This window comes from Molothrus aeneus, chromosome 2 (assembly GCF_037042795.1).
Source record: "Molothrus aeneus isolate 106 chromosome 2, BPBGC_Maene_1.0, whole genome shotgun sequence".
NCBI classification, from domain to species: domain Eukaryota; kingdom Metazoa; phylum Chordata; class Aves; order Passeriformes; family Icteridae; genus Molothrus; species Molothrus aeneus.
This window is the reverse complement of record NC_089647.1, coordinates 81,042,232-81,060,544: the sequence shown is the minus strand read 5'-3', so window position 1 is coordinate 81,060,544 and position 18,313 is coordinate 81,042,232. Positions and strand designations below refer to the sequence as shown.

At 42.7% G+C, this 18,313-nt stretch overlaps 1 protein-coding gene across 1 annotated transcript in view; it reads left to right on the top strand.

Moving 5' to 3' along the window:
- The first annotated feature begins 798 nt into the window (after positions 1-798).
- The window catches only part of EFNB2 (ephrin B2), a 49,111-nt gene continuing 31,596 nt past the window's right edge, over positions 799-18,313 (top strand). The window contains exon 1 of the mRNA XM_066545162.1: positions 799-1,916. Within this exon, the coding sequence (XP_066401259.1) occupies positions 1,789-1,916 (128 nt within the window). The 5' untranslated portion in view covers positions 799-1,788. The remainder of the gene's footprint in view (positions 1,917-18,313) is intronic.

The window sequence follows — 18,313 nt, the reverse complement described above, 5'->3', positions numbered from 1 at the left end:
GCCCCGGAGCCCCGCATTGTCCGCCGTTCTGCATCCCTCTGAAGGGCTCCGCATGTCTGACTCTAATTCAGACAGCCCATGGCTAATTGTCGCGCAACCAGAAAAACTTAGAAAACTCACAGAAGCCGTGGGAAGGGCCAGTGGGAAGCTAGCGCGGAAGCACCCCCGAGCCTCCTTCCCAGCAAGGAACCCGCAGAAAGTTGTGCACGGAGCTCCGCGCCAGCGGGAACACGGCCCGGCCCTCTCCCGCACCGCGGCGCGGAGGTGGCCGCTGCCGCGCAGCGCCTGCAGCCGCGCTGCCCCGGGGTGCTGCGCTCGCAGCGGCGGGCAGGGTGAGAGGGAGCCCCGCGCCTCCCGGCCCTGCTGCTGCTCCCCGCACTTTGAACGGCAGCGTACTTGAGAAACAGTTTTAGCAAAGGCTGGGCTTTAGTGCTTATTCCTTTTTTTGTTCCCTCTGATCTCACTCCATCTGGGCCCGCCGCACTCCCCGCACAGCCCCGCTGTGAGTCAGAACGAGTGGACTCGCCCCGCACGCCGGGCAGCGGCCGCCCGCGGCGCGGTGGGGCCGGGGGGTGTTACCTGCCGGCCCGCTCGGCCGGGCTCGGCGCGGCCCCGCCCGCCGCTCGGCGGTAAGTGACAGGCACGGCGCCCAACCAGCGCGGCGGCCCGCCGGCGGCCCTATGAGCGGCGGCGGCGGGGCAGCGGGGCCGCGCTTATATGGCTACGGCAGCGCGCTGCCGCCGGCCGCGCTCCTGCGCCGGGGACTCGCAGCGGCGGCGTCGGAGGTTGGAAGCGCCGCGCTGGGAACGACAGTGGCTGGCGCCGCTTCTCTTCCCTCGCTCTATTCCTTCTCCTCCGCGGTGGGTTGCGCGTCGGCGCAAGTCCCGCGCCCGTCGTGCCTCCTTCTCAGTCAGTCGCCGCGGCGCGCACTGCAGGTCGCTCAACGGGAGAGGGACGATTTGACGCTGCGGCCCCCCCGCCCCCCCCGTTTTGGTTTATTTTATTTTTTACTTTTGTAATCATTATTGTCCGCCCCTGTTTCTTTCCTTGCTCCGCTCCGTGGTCTTTGCCGGCGACAAGGACAGCAGTGCCCCTCGGGAAGCCGGAGCCCTGCGGATGCGCCTCCCCGGGACTGGGGGAGCTGACTCGGAGTGGATTTATTGACTCGCGGTTGCTTCCGAGCTGCCCGAAACAGCCCGAGCTGGTGCCTGTGCGGATTGCGAACTGCGGGGAGCAGTGAGAGACATACAGGAGGAGCCGCCTGCTGAAGCTGTGTCCTTTTCCCCCCGACCCTTTTATTTCTCCCGGCACCCTTTATTTTACCTCTTTTTAATTTATTTTTTGTTTTACTCCTTTTCACGCGGGCCTTAGACACTGTGAACGCGTATGGCGCTCTGGATCCAAATGGGAGTTGGCAGTTTGAGTGGCATCTTCCAAGGCAGCCGGGAGACCCCCACTAAGAGGAAGGACTAAGGCGTTTGTTTTTTGTTTTGTTTTTTTTTTTGCTGTTGCTGTTACTTCGGAGGTAGCTTGGATCTGACCTCACAGGAGATATTCCTACATGCGAGTGGCATACATGACTCAGTAGATCTGCTTGCAGCTCTCGCCAAGTGCATCGTCGATTCTTACTGATTTTTTTTAATTTTTTTTTAATTATTTTTTTTCCTATCAATCATCCCGGCTGTTGGGATACCGGGCACCTACCCTGCTGTTGCCGCTCAGGTGCGTGGGAAGGCGCACGGCGGAGTTGGCGAGGCTCCGGGGAGGGACTCGGTGCCGCCTGCGACCATGGCAGCGCGGAGGCGAGATGCCTCCGCCTGGAAGTACTGCTGGGGAGCCGTGATGGTTTTATGCAGAACTGCACTGGCGCGGTCCATCGTTTTAGACCCCATATATTGGAATTCCTCTAACCCCAAGTAAGTTTCCATCCCGCTCCCGCCCGCCGTCTCCCCGGGGACCGGCGCTGTCCTCCGTGCGCGGGGGAGGGACGGGACGGTGCCGCAGGTCGGCCGCGGCCGCCGGCAGACACGGGGACGGGGCGGAGTGCACTAGCGGTGAGCGGCGGGGGCTCCGGGCCTGGCCGGCAGCGGGATCCGGCTCTTCCCGGGGCGGCTGTTTCGTGTGACGGCGGAGCTGCCCCGTCGCCCCCTGCCCCTGGCGGGAGGGTCTCGGGAGGGAGGAGGGAGGACCGGGGCGGCGGACCGGTAGCGGGCTGGGGAGTGGTGCGGCGGTAGCAGGATAAAATCTGCGGGCAAAGTCCGGGCTCGCCCGGGCTGGAGCAGCGGAGGAACCGGGCTGCGCTGAGCTGCCAGGAAAGGGTGATACTCTCCAACTTCTCCGTCTGCAGATGCAAACTCATCCCATTGACTCCAGCGAAGTTACATCTGCTTATAACAGGGCTAAATTTGGTTGTGGAGTTGATGGTATCAAGGCACATGTCAGTGAGTAATGAACTAAGCATTACCCATCACACAACCATATAGTGTCATTCTTCATTAACAAACCAAAGCGAAAATGTACATGCGTTCCCAGGACCTCACTTTTAAAAGCTCACTCTTTCAAAAGAGATGAGTTATCTTAAAAAAAGAAACAAACCTCTTTATTTAAACTTACAAAATTATTGCTGTTAGAAAGAGGAACTTTTTGAAAAGTGGGCTGTTCTAAAGAAAAGTCTGAGACGGTGATGTAAAGCTACTTACACTTCTCTTTTGTCTCCTTGGATTTTTGACATAAAAAATGGAAGTTGGCTTTGTTCACTTGTGAGAGCCTCTGAACTTCTGTGGTTAGAATCACTAGTTTAGAGAACAAAAATCACGATAGGAAGAAGTAGAACTCTAATGAGTTAAGGGAATTTTAAAGCAGAAGTGGGTTAAAATAATATTTATATGCATGCTCCATCTTCAGTTATATATGTTTAAAATGAAATAATATGCAATATGTTAATTGAATTTAGCGTTTCCCATTAACTCCAGTAAGTACATGTTTTGTTTTCCCGGGGGAGTTTGTAAAGGAAATGTTAGGTGGTGATGAGACAAGTATGAATGGAGTATTTCCTGGATCAGGGATTAATCCTGCACAGGTGGCAGAATCTCTAGGAGTTTGGTGAAGATTTCAAAGTTTTGAATTAGGAGTAGCATCTCAAGTTTACCAAGTTATCTTGCCTTACAGTCATCATCTACTGTTGCTTTCACTAAATGAAAAAAATCAGTATAGATTTCTGCCTGCATTATTTTTTAATACTTGCTCTGTTTCTCTTTACCGAGAAGTTTCCTAATCTTTCTTAAAGAAAAAGAACTAAAAATAAAAGAAACTGGCAGGAGAGCGCCGGACTGCTCAGTTCAGAGTCTTTATTTGTAATATTGATTGACAAATACTTATTTTGTATATGCATCAGGTGGGAAGCCTGTTAAAATTTACCTCCAGTCCCTGGCTCAGCGCTTGCATGATGTTGCACAGCTGAAGCCTTTCTTTGGCTTAAGAAAGGCACGGCGTCACTTGGGAGGATGAAGCGGCCTGGCCGGTTATAAAGCGGGCTTTATAAGGCTGTTTAGGCTCTCGAAAGGCAAAGGCTGAGAGCCGGGGTTGCATTGCAGGAGTGGGCCTGCTGTGCTGGTGGAAAACAGCCTTGGCTCGGCCTAGGAGGAAGGGGAATGCTTTTGCATCCCAGGCCTCGCTGGGTTTGTGCCTACAGAGGTCACTCTTCCAAAGCAGAAGAGCCGGCTGCTCGGGGCTCTCCTCTGCCAGCCCCAACCTGCTTTCGCTTCTTTTTTAACTTACCTTGATCGCTTTTATTAGCCATCAGTGAAACGAAAGCATCCGAGCAGCTGAATTCAGCCCATCTCACGGAGCCTGGGGATATGCTTCTTTTGTCAAACACGATTTGTGTTTCCATTTAGTTAATTCTAAACTGTTTGATTACAAAAAAGGTTTGAATGTTGTTAATGGTAGATCTAATGATAATATCTAATTACTTTTTCAACTTAAATGCACGCTTAAAAATAGGTTGTGTTGCTGATGTAATTGAATTTTCTTGAGTGATTCATTGAGGCTTAATCACCACAGTGAAGAAGTACACTATTAAAATTAGTCTTTTCAATTGCTGGGGCTAGTGATTTATAGGCCTCTTGGAGGCCTGGAGTTTGAGGAGGCTTGCAAATGCATTCCTGACACTGCTGCTGGTGAGGCAGCTCTACTTCTCCAAGCAGAATTTCTTACTAATTCTTCTCACACTTGTTTGCCTGAAGGATCCTGAATAATTTCTCCTTAGAGAAGGTTGTCCTCACTCTGGATTCAAGCTGATTGTTAGCTTGGGAAGTAAAGCTGTTGAATAGATCTTGGCATGGTATAATAATAAAGCTCCTTTCTCGATTTGAAATAATAACTATCTTTGATGCTGGTTAATTTATTCAGGGAAGCTGTGCATTTAACTCTATTGAAAGTCTCAAGGTAAAAATCTGCTGAACAGGTAGGCAGTTAAAATGGGAGAAGTTGTTAGGTTAATATAAGGTATGAAATAATAAATTTTAGGTTAAGGGGATCGTATAAACTGAATTGGTTTTGCACTGAAGTCTAGGGGTTATAATTTCTAGCAGGTGGCTGGAATGGAGAGCATGCAGTAGCTATTGGAACACAGAGCTCCCCTCCCTGGTCCCCCCTTATCTCTTTAGACATCTGCTTTATTGCCTTGACCAAATAATGAGATTGAAGTGACCTCCATAAAATAACTATACCTATGACTATATTGCTTGGGAGTTTAAACATCATTGTTTTAGATGGTCTTGGCATACTTTATAGACTTATCATCTGAAGAACTTTTAGATCACCTGATCTTAAAAACACAGAGGAAAAATTACTCTAGGTTTAACTCCTGTTGACACCTTTTAACAGGAGACTTTTTCTGCCTGTGTTGTTTCTGCCAAGACAAGCAATGTATGCAGATAGCATGGATTACCTCAGTTTCACCTCACAAGGGCTCTGCACTGCCTTTGACATGCAGGACCAGAGTAATGTTATGGGGCACCTTTCAGTGAAGCAGTAAAGAAATCTCATTCAAAAAAATGTCTTAAGCGTCACTATTTCCCTGCATGCTATAGGCCAGCGATCAAGGTGGGTCTCCTTAGTGACATGTGGAAGGTTATCCTCATAAGTGGTGCCTTTGACACTGATTAAGTTAGATTATATAGCTGTTTTTCTCTCCCTCTGATAACCAGTTATATATGGGATATTTCACAGCCTGCCTCTGAACAAATGCTACCATGTCAGAAACTGATAAAATAAACTACAATTGATGACCCTGCTAAATGTTCTATTCAGTAGCGTATAGACTAGTCTGCTTCTCATTGTATCTGAAATTCTTATTTTTGTAGGTAAACAAATGCACATTCACTACCGATTGAATAGCCCCTTGAACTATGCTCTGCAGTTTGCATTTGGGTTAATCTTGTCGGTTTTAATACAGAGGGAAAAAAAGGAGAAAGCACCAGGGGTGGAATTGTTAGTGCTTTCACATCCACATTCCTCACATTTTGTCAGGATGATAAACTGTAGGTAATGGACAGCCCTTGTTTCACAGGACAGGCAAGCCAGCCAGAGCACAAAGAGCTTGCTAAAACGATATCACACAACATGTTTGGGAGGCTCTCAGCTAGACAGGAATTTATTTGGGAGTCCTGTGCTGTGGGACTACACTTTCTAACCTATGCAATTACAGCTTCAAGCTGAAGAAACAGGAGTGGAAGGTTAAAATTGTTTAAACACATGCTCCTAAATTGCATCCAAAACATAGCTGTTGACACTTGGTGTGCTAATAGATAGAACAAGTGGTGACTTCCAGTCAGTCCATTTGATAGTTCTGGCATTTGTAGCCAGGTCTCTGAAGCACAGGTGACTTAGCAAAATGATTTCAGAATAAACTAAAGGCCGATTTCTTGAGCTGGTTATTTTCCCCAGCCTTTTATAGGTAGAGTATAATTGCTATATTATTTGTAGTAATTATGTTAAAGCATGTTATCTGTAAGCTGTGCTACGTTATTTCACTTGGTTTAATGAAGTAATTGCCTTTAGAAAGGCTGTGACTAAAATGTGACTAAAAGTCATAAAATCACTTAAGTTCTCCCTCTTCCCACACATGAGAATGCCTTCCTCTTGTTTTTTTTCTTCCCTTTTTTTTTTTTTCCCCCCTCTTACGTGTTTTATTGTAAGATCACATTGCTTGAGGTGTGACACTCTGGATCCCCTCAAATTCGGCCAACGTTCCTGGCATGAGAAATCAGGAGCTGAGGTGGCTGCTCTGGCACAGACAGGCCTTTCAGCCCTGCGCAGCAGCCACAGGCAGGCCTCCTTTGGGGACCTTTTTTCCTTTATGATCTGGTCTTCATGCATCGTGCAAACCTGCAGTACTTGAAATTGCTTGTTGCAAATGAGAAGAAAGTGTTCTTCTGAGAAAAAAATAGTGATTAAAATGTTATTCATGTGTGCCTAATGTCTGTCTGCCTTGGCTTCTGACATAAAGAAACCTGTTTTTCTGGTCATTTATCATACATCTACATGGATTTGCTTATGAGCTCATTCTTTGTGAGGCGTTGTGGAAACTTACATAGGAATGTTAAACTGCTTGAAATATTTTGATTAAAATACGGAGTGCCACAGTACGAAGACTTTTAACTGACACACTGTTGTCTTGAAGGAGGGGAAGTTTTTGTGGGGAGGGGTGGAGAAGGGAGCAGCAAGGGATAAGAGTTTTTGGGGGAGTTGCATGAAAAAGCAGAGGAAGGGAGGATGGCAAATGGACAGTGTTAGAAGGGCTTGGAAAAATCTCCCGTGGCTTCATTGTCTCCTTAAAGCCAGAGAGCACAAAGACAAATGCAGTTCAGCCTTTCTCCCATGATGGAAAATGTAAACCGTTGACACAGCTCCCATGTTTAACTTGTTTAATTCTCATTTTAAATTCAGTACTATACCAGCCGTGTGAACTCTGAAGATTTCTTTAGTAATCCATTTTGTAGTTCCGAATCAAAAACAAAGTGAAAAGGTCTGACACAATTTGCTTTTATTTTTAGGCAAATCAACCCTGGTCATAGTTAATAAGGGGATTACAACCCAGACTAGGTCTTTACAGATGTAATGTAAATCAAGGGCAGAGTATAAAGAAACTGATCCCTTTTGATTGAAGTATGGTAAAAAGGCATAGAGAAACTAGCAGCAGTAATCTGATTGTATGGCAATAAAACCACCATTTTCTGTCTTTCAGATAAAAATAATGTGGTAAATCCATGCAGTTCATAAGATGTAAAGGCAGATAAAGGGTGATGCCATGGCAACATATAGATTAGCTTGATGTTAGAAATGACACGTCTCTGAAAGGGGTGTTATAAACTAAGGGCCTTGCTCCGGGCTGTAAGGTATTATGTGAAAACCGCACAAAACTTGGGGGCCGGGATTAGGAACTATGAAAGGCCTACTTGTGGCTTGGGGTGGTTGGAGCGGTGAAGAAAAGCTGCTCAGTTCTTGCTCATTGGTGGTGTATAATATGGTAAAGATAGATTTCATTTACTGCTTTTTGCCGAGATGGGGGCCGATTAAAACTCGAGATGGCTGCAGTTGTGAGGTGTGGAAGATTCTCATTTTTAACTCCTGCCCTAGCAGCAGCCTTTCTGAAGAATTGGCTGCACTTGGGATTTGTTGCCTTAATCTATTTGGGCTTCGGGCAGGAGCATGCTGGCAAGGCACAGAGAACAGAGGGGAGAGCTAGTATTGGGGTTATCTGGAAGGAAAACAGAGAGCTTTTGATTTCAGCTGTGTTTTACTTTGTGGTCTCCATCTCACACTCCATGGCAGCAGCAAAGATAAACATGCTGCATTGTCTGTGCCTAGGCCAGGTGATTCTTTAGCATCTCTTGTGTTTCCCATCCTGCAAAAATATAAAAGAAAAAAAAACCTGAAAAACCAAAAACCGAACAACCACAAACAAACCAGCATCCATTCCTATTTACCAGTCAAGCTACAGATAACCAAATGTTTCTGGCTCAGTCTCTAGGTGGTGTTTATTTCCGAAAGGCTGGCTGAAATCTAGAAATGAATGAGATAAGCATCTGCCTCCCCCCCCCTCCCCCCCAGCCAATTTACAATCACTGGGATGAGTTTGCCGTCAGGTCCTTGAGTTTAGCCGGCAGACAATATAGCTATTGTTTAATCATTTATTTTAAGTGATCTGCAGCTGTAAAGGTGGTGATATACCTCTCCTAGTGCAGGTTGGATGTGGTTTTTCTTGCTTTTTCTCTTAAAGAGCCTTTAAATAGTTAATACTTGCTTTTCTACCCAACTGACAAACCTTAACGCCCACAACTTAGAGTCAGCATTACATTGCAAATCAGGGGTACGATTCAAATGAGAAATATCTACTTTATTGCCTGTTCATTTGTCTGCGAAGGGGGGAGAAGAAAGCATTCTGCCTTTGTTAAGCACAGTCTAGACACAAGGGGAAAAAACACCGAAGCCTACAATAACAGTTGTGTCTTTCTTTACTGGGAAGGAGCCTGGGATGAGCTCGGCAAAATGGAATTCATGCTGTTTGTTTGGCAGTGGCTTGGACACTTCTAAAGTGGATTGGGTTGGGGGGTTTTTTGTTTGTTTGATTATTCCAGGGTTTTTTATATAAAGATGTTAATTACATGCTTGACTTTATCATTCTTACCCTATCCAATAGTATGCTGGAAATCTTCACGATTGTGACTGAAAAGGGGACTCCAGACCCCAAACTGTCAAGCTGCTGATGTGATTTAACAAATAAAAAATAAACAAGTGCATATAGGGAGCCGAACGGATTGGCAGAATTCACAGGACCTGAAGTGCTCAGATGGGTTTCCTGTGTTGAAACTTAACCTTCACAAATCTATAGCAAAAGATCCAATTCATTTGCTGAAATTCTCCAAAGCATAGGGGCAACCTCATCTAATTTACAGGCCGGTCACATTCAAGCACCTTGCATTCTGCATTTGACAATGATTGCTAATGGGCCATTCAACTAAAGTATTTGCTTGTTAACAGGGAACAGAGCATGATAAATGTCCAGCAAGCTTGCAGCCTCCTTCAGCTTTTCAAATGCAGACTGGTGCATATTTATGGCAGGCAAATGACAAAGGGGGAAGCTGAATTACTCTGGCCTTATGCTTTCTGTTCGAACAAGGGTTAAAGTAATTAAAGAAATAATGCAAAAACCGATGTCTTTTGTTTGCCCACCATTATCCAAAGTTTAGCTTTCGAACCTGCCTGTCATGTCACATTTCAGAAATGTCCCAGATAAGGCAGGACAGGTTTGGCAGGGCACAGAGAGAGATGGAGAATCATCTACGAAGAGCATCCTGGACAGCAGACCTCAGCTCTCCCTGCATCCAGAGTCTTTCCCCTCCAGGTTCCCCTCACTTTGAGGAGTTTTCACTGATAGAAGCTCGAAGGTGTATTTAAAACAGAGATTTTTCAATTTTCGATGCTGTTCCCTAAATGGGGCGAAAAAACCCCTAACACTGAAGTGTGGACAGGCTTTGAGAAAACATGTACATTGAGCTCAGTATGTTTCTGGAAGCCAGGTATGAAAACAAAATGGCAGAACAAAAACCAGTTTTGCATTGCTCCTCCACCCTCAGATAGACTTAAGACACAAAAAGGATAAAACATTCACACAGAAATTTTCTAAACTTGAAGTGTCTTCAGTGTAATTTTGAATTATCTGGATTGGGTTTTTTTTTGTTGTTATCATTTTTGTCCCTGTAAATTCAGGTTTAATCTTAGCATATCTAGTGGTCATTCGTGAAAATACCTCCAGGGATTTCAGTGAGTACTGCAAGGTCCTGCAAGCCTGAAAGGGCTTTACATTATAATTATTTTTCATATAGGCAAAATTTAAATTTTCTTGTTAGGAAAAAATTCTATCATTTTACTCTAGGAAAGAGAATGTACAGATGATTTCTTTTCTGTTAGCTGTGATGCAGAGAACTTTCCTTTGATGTGATTATATACATGGTGAAAGACAGCAAATAAGGGCAGGACCTCTATCTTTTTTGGCAATCCTGGCCAGCCAACACCCAGTGTTTATTGAGGTATCAGCATGATAATTATAATGCAGCTGATTTAAACTTTGATGTAATAGTCTATGCTTTCTTCTGGTTTTAAACATAAGTTCCAAGCCAAAAAAGATAAAGGTTGGTAGAGGATTGTGTTGCTAGGTGAATCATTCCTGATGTATGACATATACATAACTATAAGATGGGTTTCCTACCTGTAGTGTTCTTTTAAAATGTCTCATGGGTGATGGCTAAAATAGGATTTACAAAACTTTATTTGGTAGGATAAGAGCTTTGTACGCTTTAAAGGAAAGTCAAGTTTTACATGTGTCAACGGAAAACATGAAATTATTTGGCTTGTTTTACACAGCAGGATAGGTTAGATGGTGCAATTATGTTAGGCTGAAAAATTTGTGATGCTGCAAATTGCTTCTCACTGTTTTCTTAGCTTCTGTTTGAATAGGGCTTTTATTTATATACCCAAACCAGAGAACAGCAGTGGGGAAGGTGAACACTGCACTGTAAAGAGAAATATGTTTTAAAGCTAATAAGGGTGATTTGAAATATTATTATTATTATTATTATTATTATTGTTAGTTAAAACCCAGTCTCACTTGAATGCTGTTTTGGATTGGGAGTTCTGCCAGACTCCAGCCTGTCAGAGCTAAGAAGACTCAAATCAAGTCCAGGCCTATTTCTGCAGCAAACAGGAATCCTGGCTCCTTGCCTGCAGATTCATTCAGGAAGACCCATCTGGCTTTTGATGTTCTCCAAGTTTGAAGCAGTTTGTTTAAGGAACCTATGCAGTGAGCACTGGTGGAAGCACACATAACTGCGCTTCTTCTGACTCCTCGTCAGTGGTGCATCGTTTCACAGTTTCATTTTTGCTTGGTGCTTGCCATCTGCTTACCTACTGCCTGAGCAGCAGTTGGTTTCTATACCTGACTAGATGAAAGTGTAAATTTGGAGTTGGGAACATCTTGACTCCTTTTGAGGATTTGCAGTCCCATAGCATTCTCTGTCCACACTTCAGTTGCTTTCTTCATGTTTAATTAATTTCAGTTTAGTTCAGAAGCTGGCAGCTTAATCACTGCACAACACTTTACCTTCAGGTTTTTGGGGGAGTTTCTTTTTCCGGGATGTTTTTCTGAGCTGAACAGATTAGCTGAAGGGAAAGTCACATTGGCGTAGAGATTACTTCACTGCCTGAAAAAGATATTAAAAAGGTGTAATCATTCTTTGTATCAGACAGTTTTCAGGCACCTTTTGAAGAAAACCAAAAGCCACGTATTAGATTTGTAACGTATTGTAGTCTTCCATTCTGTGGATCAGTGTGTGGACACCAAGGCAAGCAGGATTGCACTGTGCTCCTACAGCCTGACTTGGGAAACTGTCCTTATTCAGAAAAGCTCATGTCGAACATGTGCTGAATGCTGAATATTTTTGCTGAAGCAGGACGAATTAAGCATGAGCTGTCTTGAACCAAGGCCAGTGTAAGAGGGTTTTTGGGGTTGGACAAATACAGATCTCTCCAAAGCTTTGTTGCCTTTTTTTAAATCAGAAAATTATGTCAGAAACTACTTCCCTGTCTGCATTTGGAAAGAGATACATAGCTTGCCAGTAGTCAGTGTGTCCCTTGTGCCAGCTGGGAGCTCAAGCAGGTCTATCACCTGTGCCTCTGGAGTCTGGGTGCGCAGGTAGCCATGCTTCAACTGAACTTTCTGTGCGTTTTTTAGCTCACTGTTTGGTGTAATGCCAAACTGATCTCTGAGAGTGACCTGAGAGCCAAGGTTTCCCCCTACAAGAGAGGGCCTGGTTTGTGAGGGGTGCACTGGCTGAGCCTCCCTGCAGTGGAGGAAGGGCAGTGGGTTAAAACTGACTGGCTGGATCTCCTGTTAGCCCCAGCTTTCTGCTGAACCCCTCCAGTGGACTCTTCCATCTGGGGCCAGGGATGTTGTGTCAAATGCACATTTTTGATGTTTACAGAATTTTTTAAACTACTCTGTCAGTTAGGTTCATTTCAGAGGCTCAGATGTTGTAGTGGGCCAAAATCTTGTTTCTTCATAGGTCAGATAGTACTAGTGCCTTGAAGGTGGCTGTGGCCACCTGGTTTTATTCTGCTTCTGCACGTCGGTCAAACCTTGGAAAAGTTGGTACTTCATGTAAGAACATAGAATCTTTGTGCTTGCAAGTGGCTGAATCTTGGGTTTAATGTAAGAAGCAAGTGCAGATTGATTATAGGTCTCCCATTTGGATTTATGCTCAAGGCCATTTTCTCCTTGGCATAAAAATGATTTTCCAAAAAAGGTTTGTTTGTTATACAATTCTGCTACTGATTTGGCATAACTTTTCCCGAAAGTTGTGAGTTAACAATTTGTTCTACTTCCAGTGTTTACTTATTCAGGCAAATGGTATGCAATAATACATTTTCTAACAACTGCAAAGTAGATGAAATTCTGTCTTTGAATTGGAGATACAATCACCGATTATTAATGTCTCATCAACTAACAAGACAGTCCCCGCCCTCTTTTATAGACTTTGCTTGGAGCATGTCTTGAAACAAGACTGTACAGGTGTGAGCAAACTGTAGTTAAGAGAAGGAAGATTGCAAACTTTGGTTGGCATCCTTATATTGTGGCTGACATAAGAAGTTTGTTTTTCTAACAGGAATAGTAGAGAAGAGCACAGAATAGCACAGCAATAGAACAATCTGGTTTGCACTTTTCAAAAAGTAGTTCTTTGGCAAATGCCAGCTGCTCTCTGTTAGCTTTCTAAAGGCGAAGGCTTTAGTGACTTGTGTAAGAAACACACATGCTTTGGTTTGACTTTCTGTTCCATGCTAACTACTGCTCTGCATCTTTTCCATAAAGTGCCATCTCTTGGGTTTGGCACACCCCGCCTCTGTGAGCACAAGTCAAGTAGAGCAGTGGTTTTGTGTTGAGCTGAATTCATGGCACAGATTTTTTTTTTTTTTTTTTTTTTTTTTGGTTTTTCCCCAAAATTCAAACCATATAAACACCTGATTATCTTTGCCATAAGAGCAAAGAACTACTTTAATATTCCCAATAGCATATTTTGAACAACAATTCTTTAATTAAAACAACATTGGTCTCTTCCTGTGTTTCATGGCTAGCAAATGAGAGAAAACACCAGTGTTAATATCAAAGGGAGTCAGTTTTCATTACAGTAATGGTTCAATTGTGCAATGCTGTAGGCACTGAAATTTAATATTATTGTGACTTGTATTGTAATTGTAGGATGACAGAGGAAAATGGATTAAGTTTAAATGTAAGTGTACACAGCAGCACATGGACTTTTTCAATTGGAAGCCGAGGGTTGGTACAGGATGGGTCCGGTCCCCCTCTGGCTCTGTCATAACGAATTAGTATTTTGTAAATAACTGGCCACTAGACCATAGATTTATTTCCTTTTGCAGATCTATGTGGACACACAGACGTACATCGATTCTGTAGTGACTGTAATTGCAGTGCAGAGTTGCAGAACGGGTTTATGCCTCTAGGCTTGCAGGGTATTTGAATGTCTAGGCTTCTTGTCTTCACCTTTCATGGAAATATTCTTGCCTGCCAGTTTGTGAAGTTTTGTTCTGAAGGATACACCCATCCTTTTAGTTCAGGCATTGCTAACATATGCATGGCCTCAGACTGGAAAGCCCTTTGTCATCCTGATGAATAAACTGAATTCAAGTTGCAGATGATCTTTGCTTTAGAAAATTATGCTAGAGACAACAAGTCTTAATGAGCAATATCCCCCTCTTTTCCAGTCACCCATAAACATTCAGATTGCAATGGAAGACAGCAATTTAAACCATCCATTACTGATCTCTCCCATGCAAGATTAAGGACAATGAAAGCTAAATGTTTCATTTGTTTGCAATGTAGGCAAGTGGAAGATGTCCCTAAAGCAATGCCTGAGAGTGTATTAGTGACTAAACATGATGCCCTGTAGTTTTACCCCATATCTTCACACTCTTCCTCATATGTATGCTCACACTGAAACCTGTTCTAATGTTAAAGTGCAAAAGGGGGCAGTAAAGTGCTATCCAAAAAAAAATGTTTATTTTTATGGGTACTTTTTGTGGCAAAAGTTGCATTTCTCAATAGGCTTATAATTGCCATATTAAAGTAATGATCACGAGAATATCTTCTGTTTGAAAGGCTTACAAACGTTGCCAAAATGTATCATTAAGTCTTGTGGAAGTAGTGTTTGTCCTGTGTATTTCCATGTACTTCTGTCCTTGAATAGAGCCCTGAAACATGCTACATATTTGGAAGGAATCAAAGGCAGGAAACTTTCTTCAGATATATTTAGACGTAGCTATATGAAGCGCTTCTGAAAGAATTCCAGCTTTGCTAATCATCTCTGATTCTCATGTTGTACATTACTTAGCACCACGTTTCTGGAAAAAGCAAAATGAAAAGAATGCTGAGGCTAGGGGTTTCTGCCTGAAGTACTAAAGTGTGTAGTGGTGGCATGGGTCAAGAGTTGGGCTCTCATCCAGACTCGCATGCATCATTTGTCAAGAGGTAACTAGAAAGAGCAACTAATTACAATGCACCTACTGAGTGTTTTTTCTTTCAGAAATTTCTCAGAGTAAGCCATTTATACGGACTGGCTGCTGCTTTCCACTGCAGCCAGTTGCAGTTTTTAAACTCTACACAGAAAGCACATTTCTGTTGAAATGAAATTAAATAGGAAGGAGAATGTGCCTCTGTGTTTCCTTGCTTTTGTATGAGAGCAAGTGAGCAATGATTCCATTTGCTGAAGCTGAATAAGTCCAGCACTGTTGTGAGGTTCATATTTCTGTAAATGCTGATGAAATATTAATATAATACACTCTTAAAATAGAAAAATAGAACATTGGTCATACTCATCCTTTTTTTTTTTTTTTTTTTTGCTCCTTACTTAAAAGAGTGTCGTGAAGCACATTAGTGGTTCTTTTGTGGTAACAGGAATTGATTTAGCAAATGGATCAGAATTCTCTGGTGCTTTAAGTACTTTAAGCAGAGCAGTAATGGCTTTTTGCATATAATACAAAAAGTTAATTGCTATTAATAGTGCCTTATGTGGAGGTCATATATGAAAACGGAATATAAAATCTATAATTTTTTTTTTAAATCCTTAGATTTAGTAAAGGATTGGATTGTGTATCTTTGCAATATTTCAGGCCTTACCCTTGTGGCAAATGTTCTGAGCCAGGTTTCACATTCTTGTGCAAAAAGCCCATTGCACAGGAAAAGACAAATAAGTGTTTGTTCTCATAAGTTTTTTAAGGTAGGGAAAAACATGACTGACTTTTATGTGGGGAAACACAAGTATCCACTTTTGCACTCTGGATTTAGTGGGGATGGAGAGGTAAAACACAAGTTGGTTTGAAGGTTTTAGTTACTTACATAGGTTTTTTTGCTTTTTTCTGTGAGTGGGAGCCAAAGCAGAAAGGGAAAGGGCAACTTTCCAGCAAAACTGAACCACCTCTCGCACACGGAGATTGACATCCCATTGGAAAAGATACGCTTCCTAACAGCAAAACCCTTCTGGCAGCTGCACACCAGGTGGCTGAAGGCAGGATGCTGCCTTGGCTCCACGTGGTGGGCTGGGGAAAGGGGGCTCTCGGTGCCTCTGCGTTTGTGGTCACTCCAAGATGCCATGGTCCCAGCCTGAGGTGACATGATTCCCTGGAGAGGGACTGCACAGTGACCTGCCTCTGCTGCAACCCAGGACTGGGGTAGCCTTGACGGGGAGTCTGCAGCGTTTGCTTTGGCTTGCTTACTTTGTATGAGGAACAAGATCACATCTGTAACCTTGTACATCACAGATTTTAAGGAAACAGATTTTCTCCTTGAGTGTCTCCAATAAGATGTGCTTGGTGCTGGGTTGCAGGTGACCTTCCATATACGTGAAGGGTGAAAGGGGAACGCTTTTGCCAAATATCACCTCTTGGCTGCAGGGTTTGTGCTCTCTCAAGTGCAAGGCACCTTTAGACTTGGGACAATTCTACGCTGAGTGGAATGAAAAAGTGTCTGTATTTCTGCAACAGCACTAGTCATAAGAGTTATTTGTTGAAGGAAGCTCATGACAGATCTAGGAGACCAGCTAGGGCATTTTCTGATGTGTTTGAAGACAAATGGTGTCTGTGGGTATCTCTGTACAGTAGAAGCTCTGTGCCTTTAGAACTGTGATGTGATGGTACAATTTGACTGTCAAATCCAGCAGGTCCATGCAAAAGAATATTTCTTTTGGAGAGAAGCATATGCACTTTAAGCCCATCCTTGGTTTACACGTATTAGAAATCCCTTGTATTTTAAATGCTTTCCTCTATTATTTTGCTAAAGGTAGTGCAATGAATGGATAAATGAAATAGCTAAAATTTCATACATGTTCCTAATTCCCTGTCCACTAAAAATTTTGAGAAAATATAATAATGCTACAGAATCATTCTTGTGTTGGTTATTAAGATTTCACTTGCAAACATACTGCTTCATTTTGCCCTACTGAAGTAAATGGAAGTCCTGAAACTGATGTCAGAATAGGTCCAGAAAAAGGCACCAAGACCAGTGCCCATTTGCATGGCTACTTGTGGCACATGAAATGGTGGCACCACTGACATACCATGTCCAGCGTTGTGATTAAACAACGTAAAACCTTTACCATTCCCTTTTTCAGTGCACTGCAAGCATTTGGCCCAGGTAGTCTGAAAAAAGATGGGCTCTTTTAGAGGTGAGGAAGAGTGAGGAGAATAAGGTACCCCGAATCCTGGAATGGAGATCAGCTGTGGTTTCAGGGAACTGTTTCAAAGCACTTGAGTTTACTGTGGGTTTATTTCAGGGGAGCCTGAACATAGGTTTTTCCCTTACAGTAGAAGTGAGAAATACAGGACTCACTGCTTTACCAACTAATGTTTTAATATTTTATAATTTGGCTCTGTATAATGTGGTGCTTGCCATTAAAGATCTTAAGGGATGAGTGTGAATATATTTGTTTATTTATTTGTTTGAATTCCTTTTAGTTTCTAGCCTGCAAGTCCCATTAATGCCAGCAGCTATTCCTTACATAAATTGTTTCATTAACTGTGTGGAAAAATGTTACATATAAATAAAGGTTAGCAGATTAAACTTCTTCAATTTTATTTAAATTCAAAAACATCCCTGTTTAGCATATTGTGTAAAACTTTCCTGTAGTATTAAAATGATTTAATAAGACTGCACTGGTAAAGAAAAGTAGCTTCCAAAACTCACTTAAAAGAATTCTAATAATATGAAATGCTATGCTTTTTTTGCTCTCAAAGTTTCATTTGCTAGTCTGTGTATAAAGCCAGTCTGTCATCTTGCTGTGTCACACTATGGTTTTTTTCTTGCAGAGCTTTTGCAGAAGCATAGTGCCTTTTTTCCTCATAAAATTATGTACCCATTTTAAGACAGACTCCACATTAATCTTTTTTTGATGAAGCTTGTTTTTCTGTCTGTCCACAGAAGTTACTGATCATGTTCTCATTGAATTCATGATCACTTAATCTATTTAAAGTTGAGAGAGATGAGTCCGATAAAATCACTGCTTATGCACAAAAAGCATTTACAGCCAGGTGTATACCTTATATGCACGTGCATATTCTTGTGCATGGTATTGAATATGACAAAAACTAATGTGAAAGTTTTGTGTAGAGCTTTTGCAGAGAGCTCTGGTCTTTGTTTTTGGATTTTATGCGGTGCAGTTTTTTTGGGAAACAGGAAACTGTTTTTCTGCTACTTCACTGAAATCACTAGCTTTTTCCTGAAAATTCAATTTGCTTTGCATCAAGATGGTAGGACTTTGGCCTTGCTTAAATCTCTCTCCTGTGGACTAAGTGATATTTGAAATACCAATGTTGTTTTCTCAAAAGTCAGATGATTAATACATATACTAATTAAAAAAACATTCTTTTTAGACAGTAAGGACTCGATGTGGAATGTAATTCTGTATTCTGTTTCAGTTTGCAGTTTTATAAGTAACGGACTAACATACTGTGTTATTAATATTCATGATATTTCCTTAATAAACTTTTCAATGAATAACTTTAGAGTCAGGCTCGTAGTTAAAACTTCATAAAGTTAAGTGGGTAGGATTCCCCAACAGTAGGTTTCAGACTGCATTTTAAGAAGCGTCTTGATTGTTCACATTTTTAGGATTATTTTTGTGACATTAATTTAAAGCTAACTGCCTACACCAATTAGTTCGGGTAAGTTATTAAAGCACAGAAATTT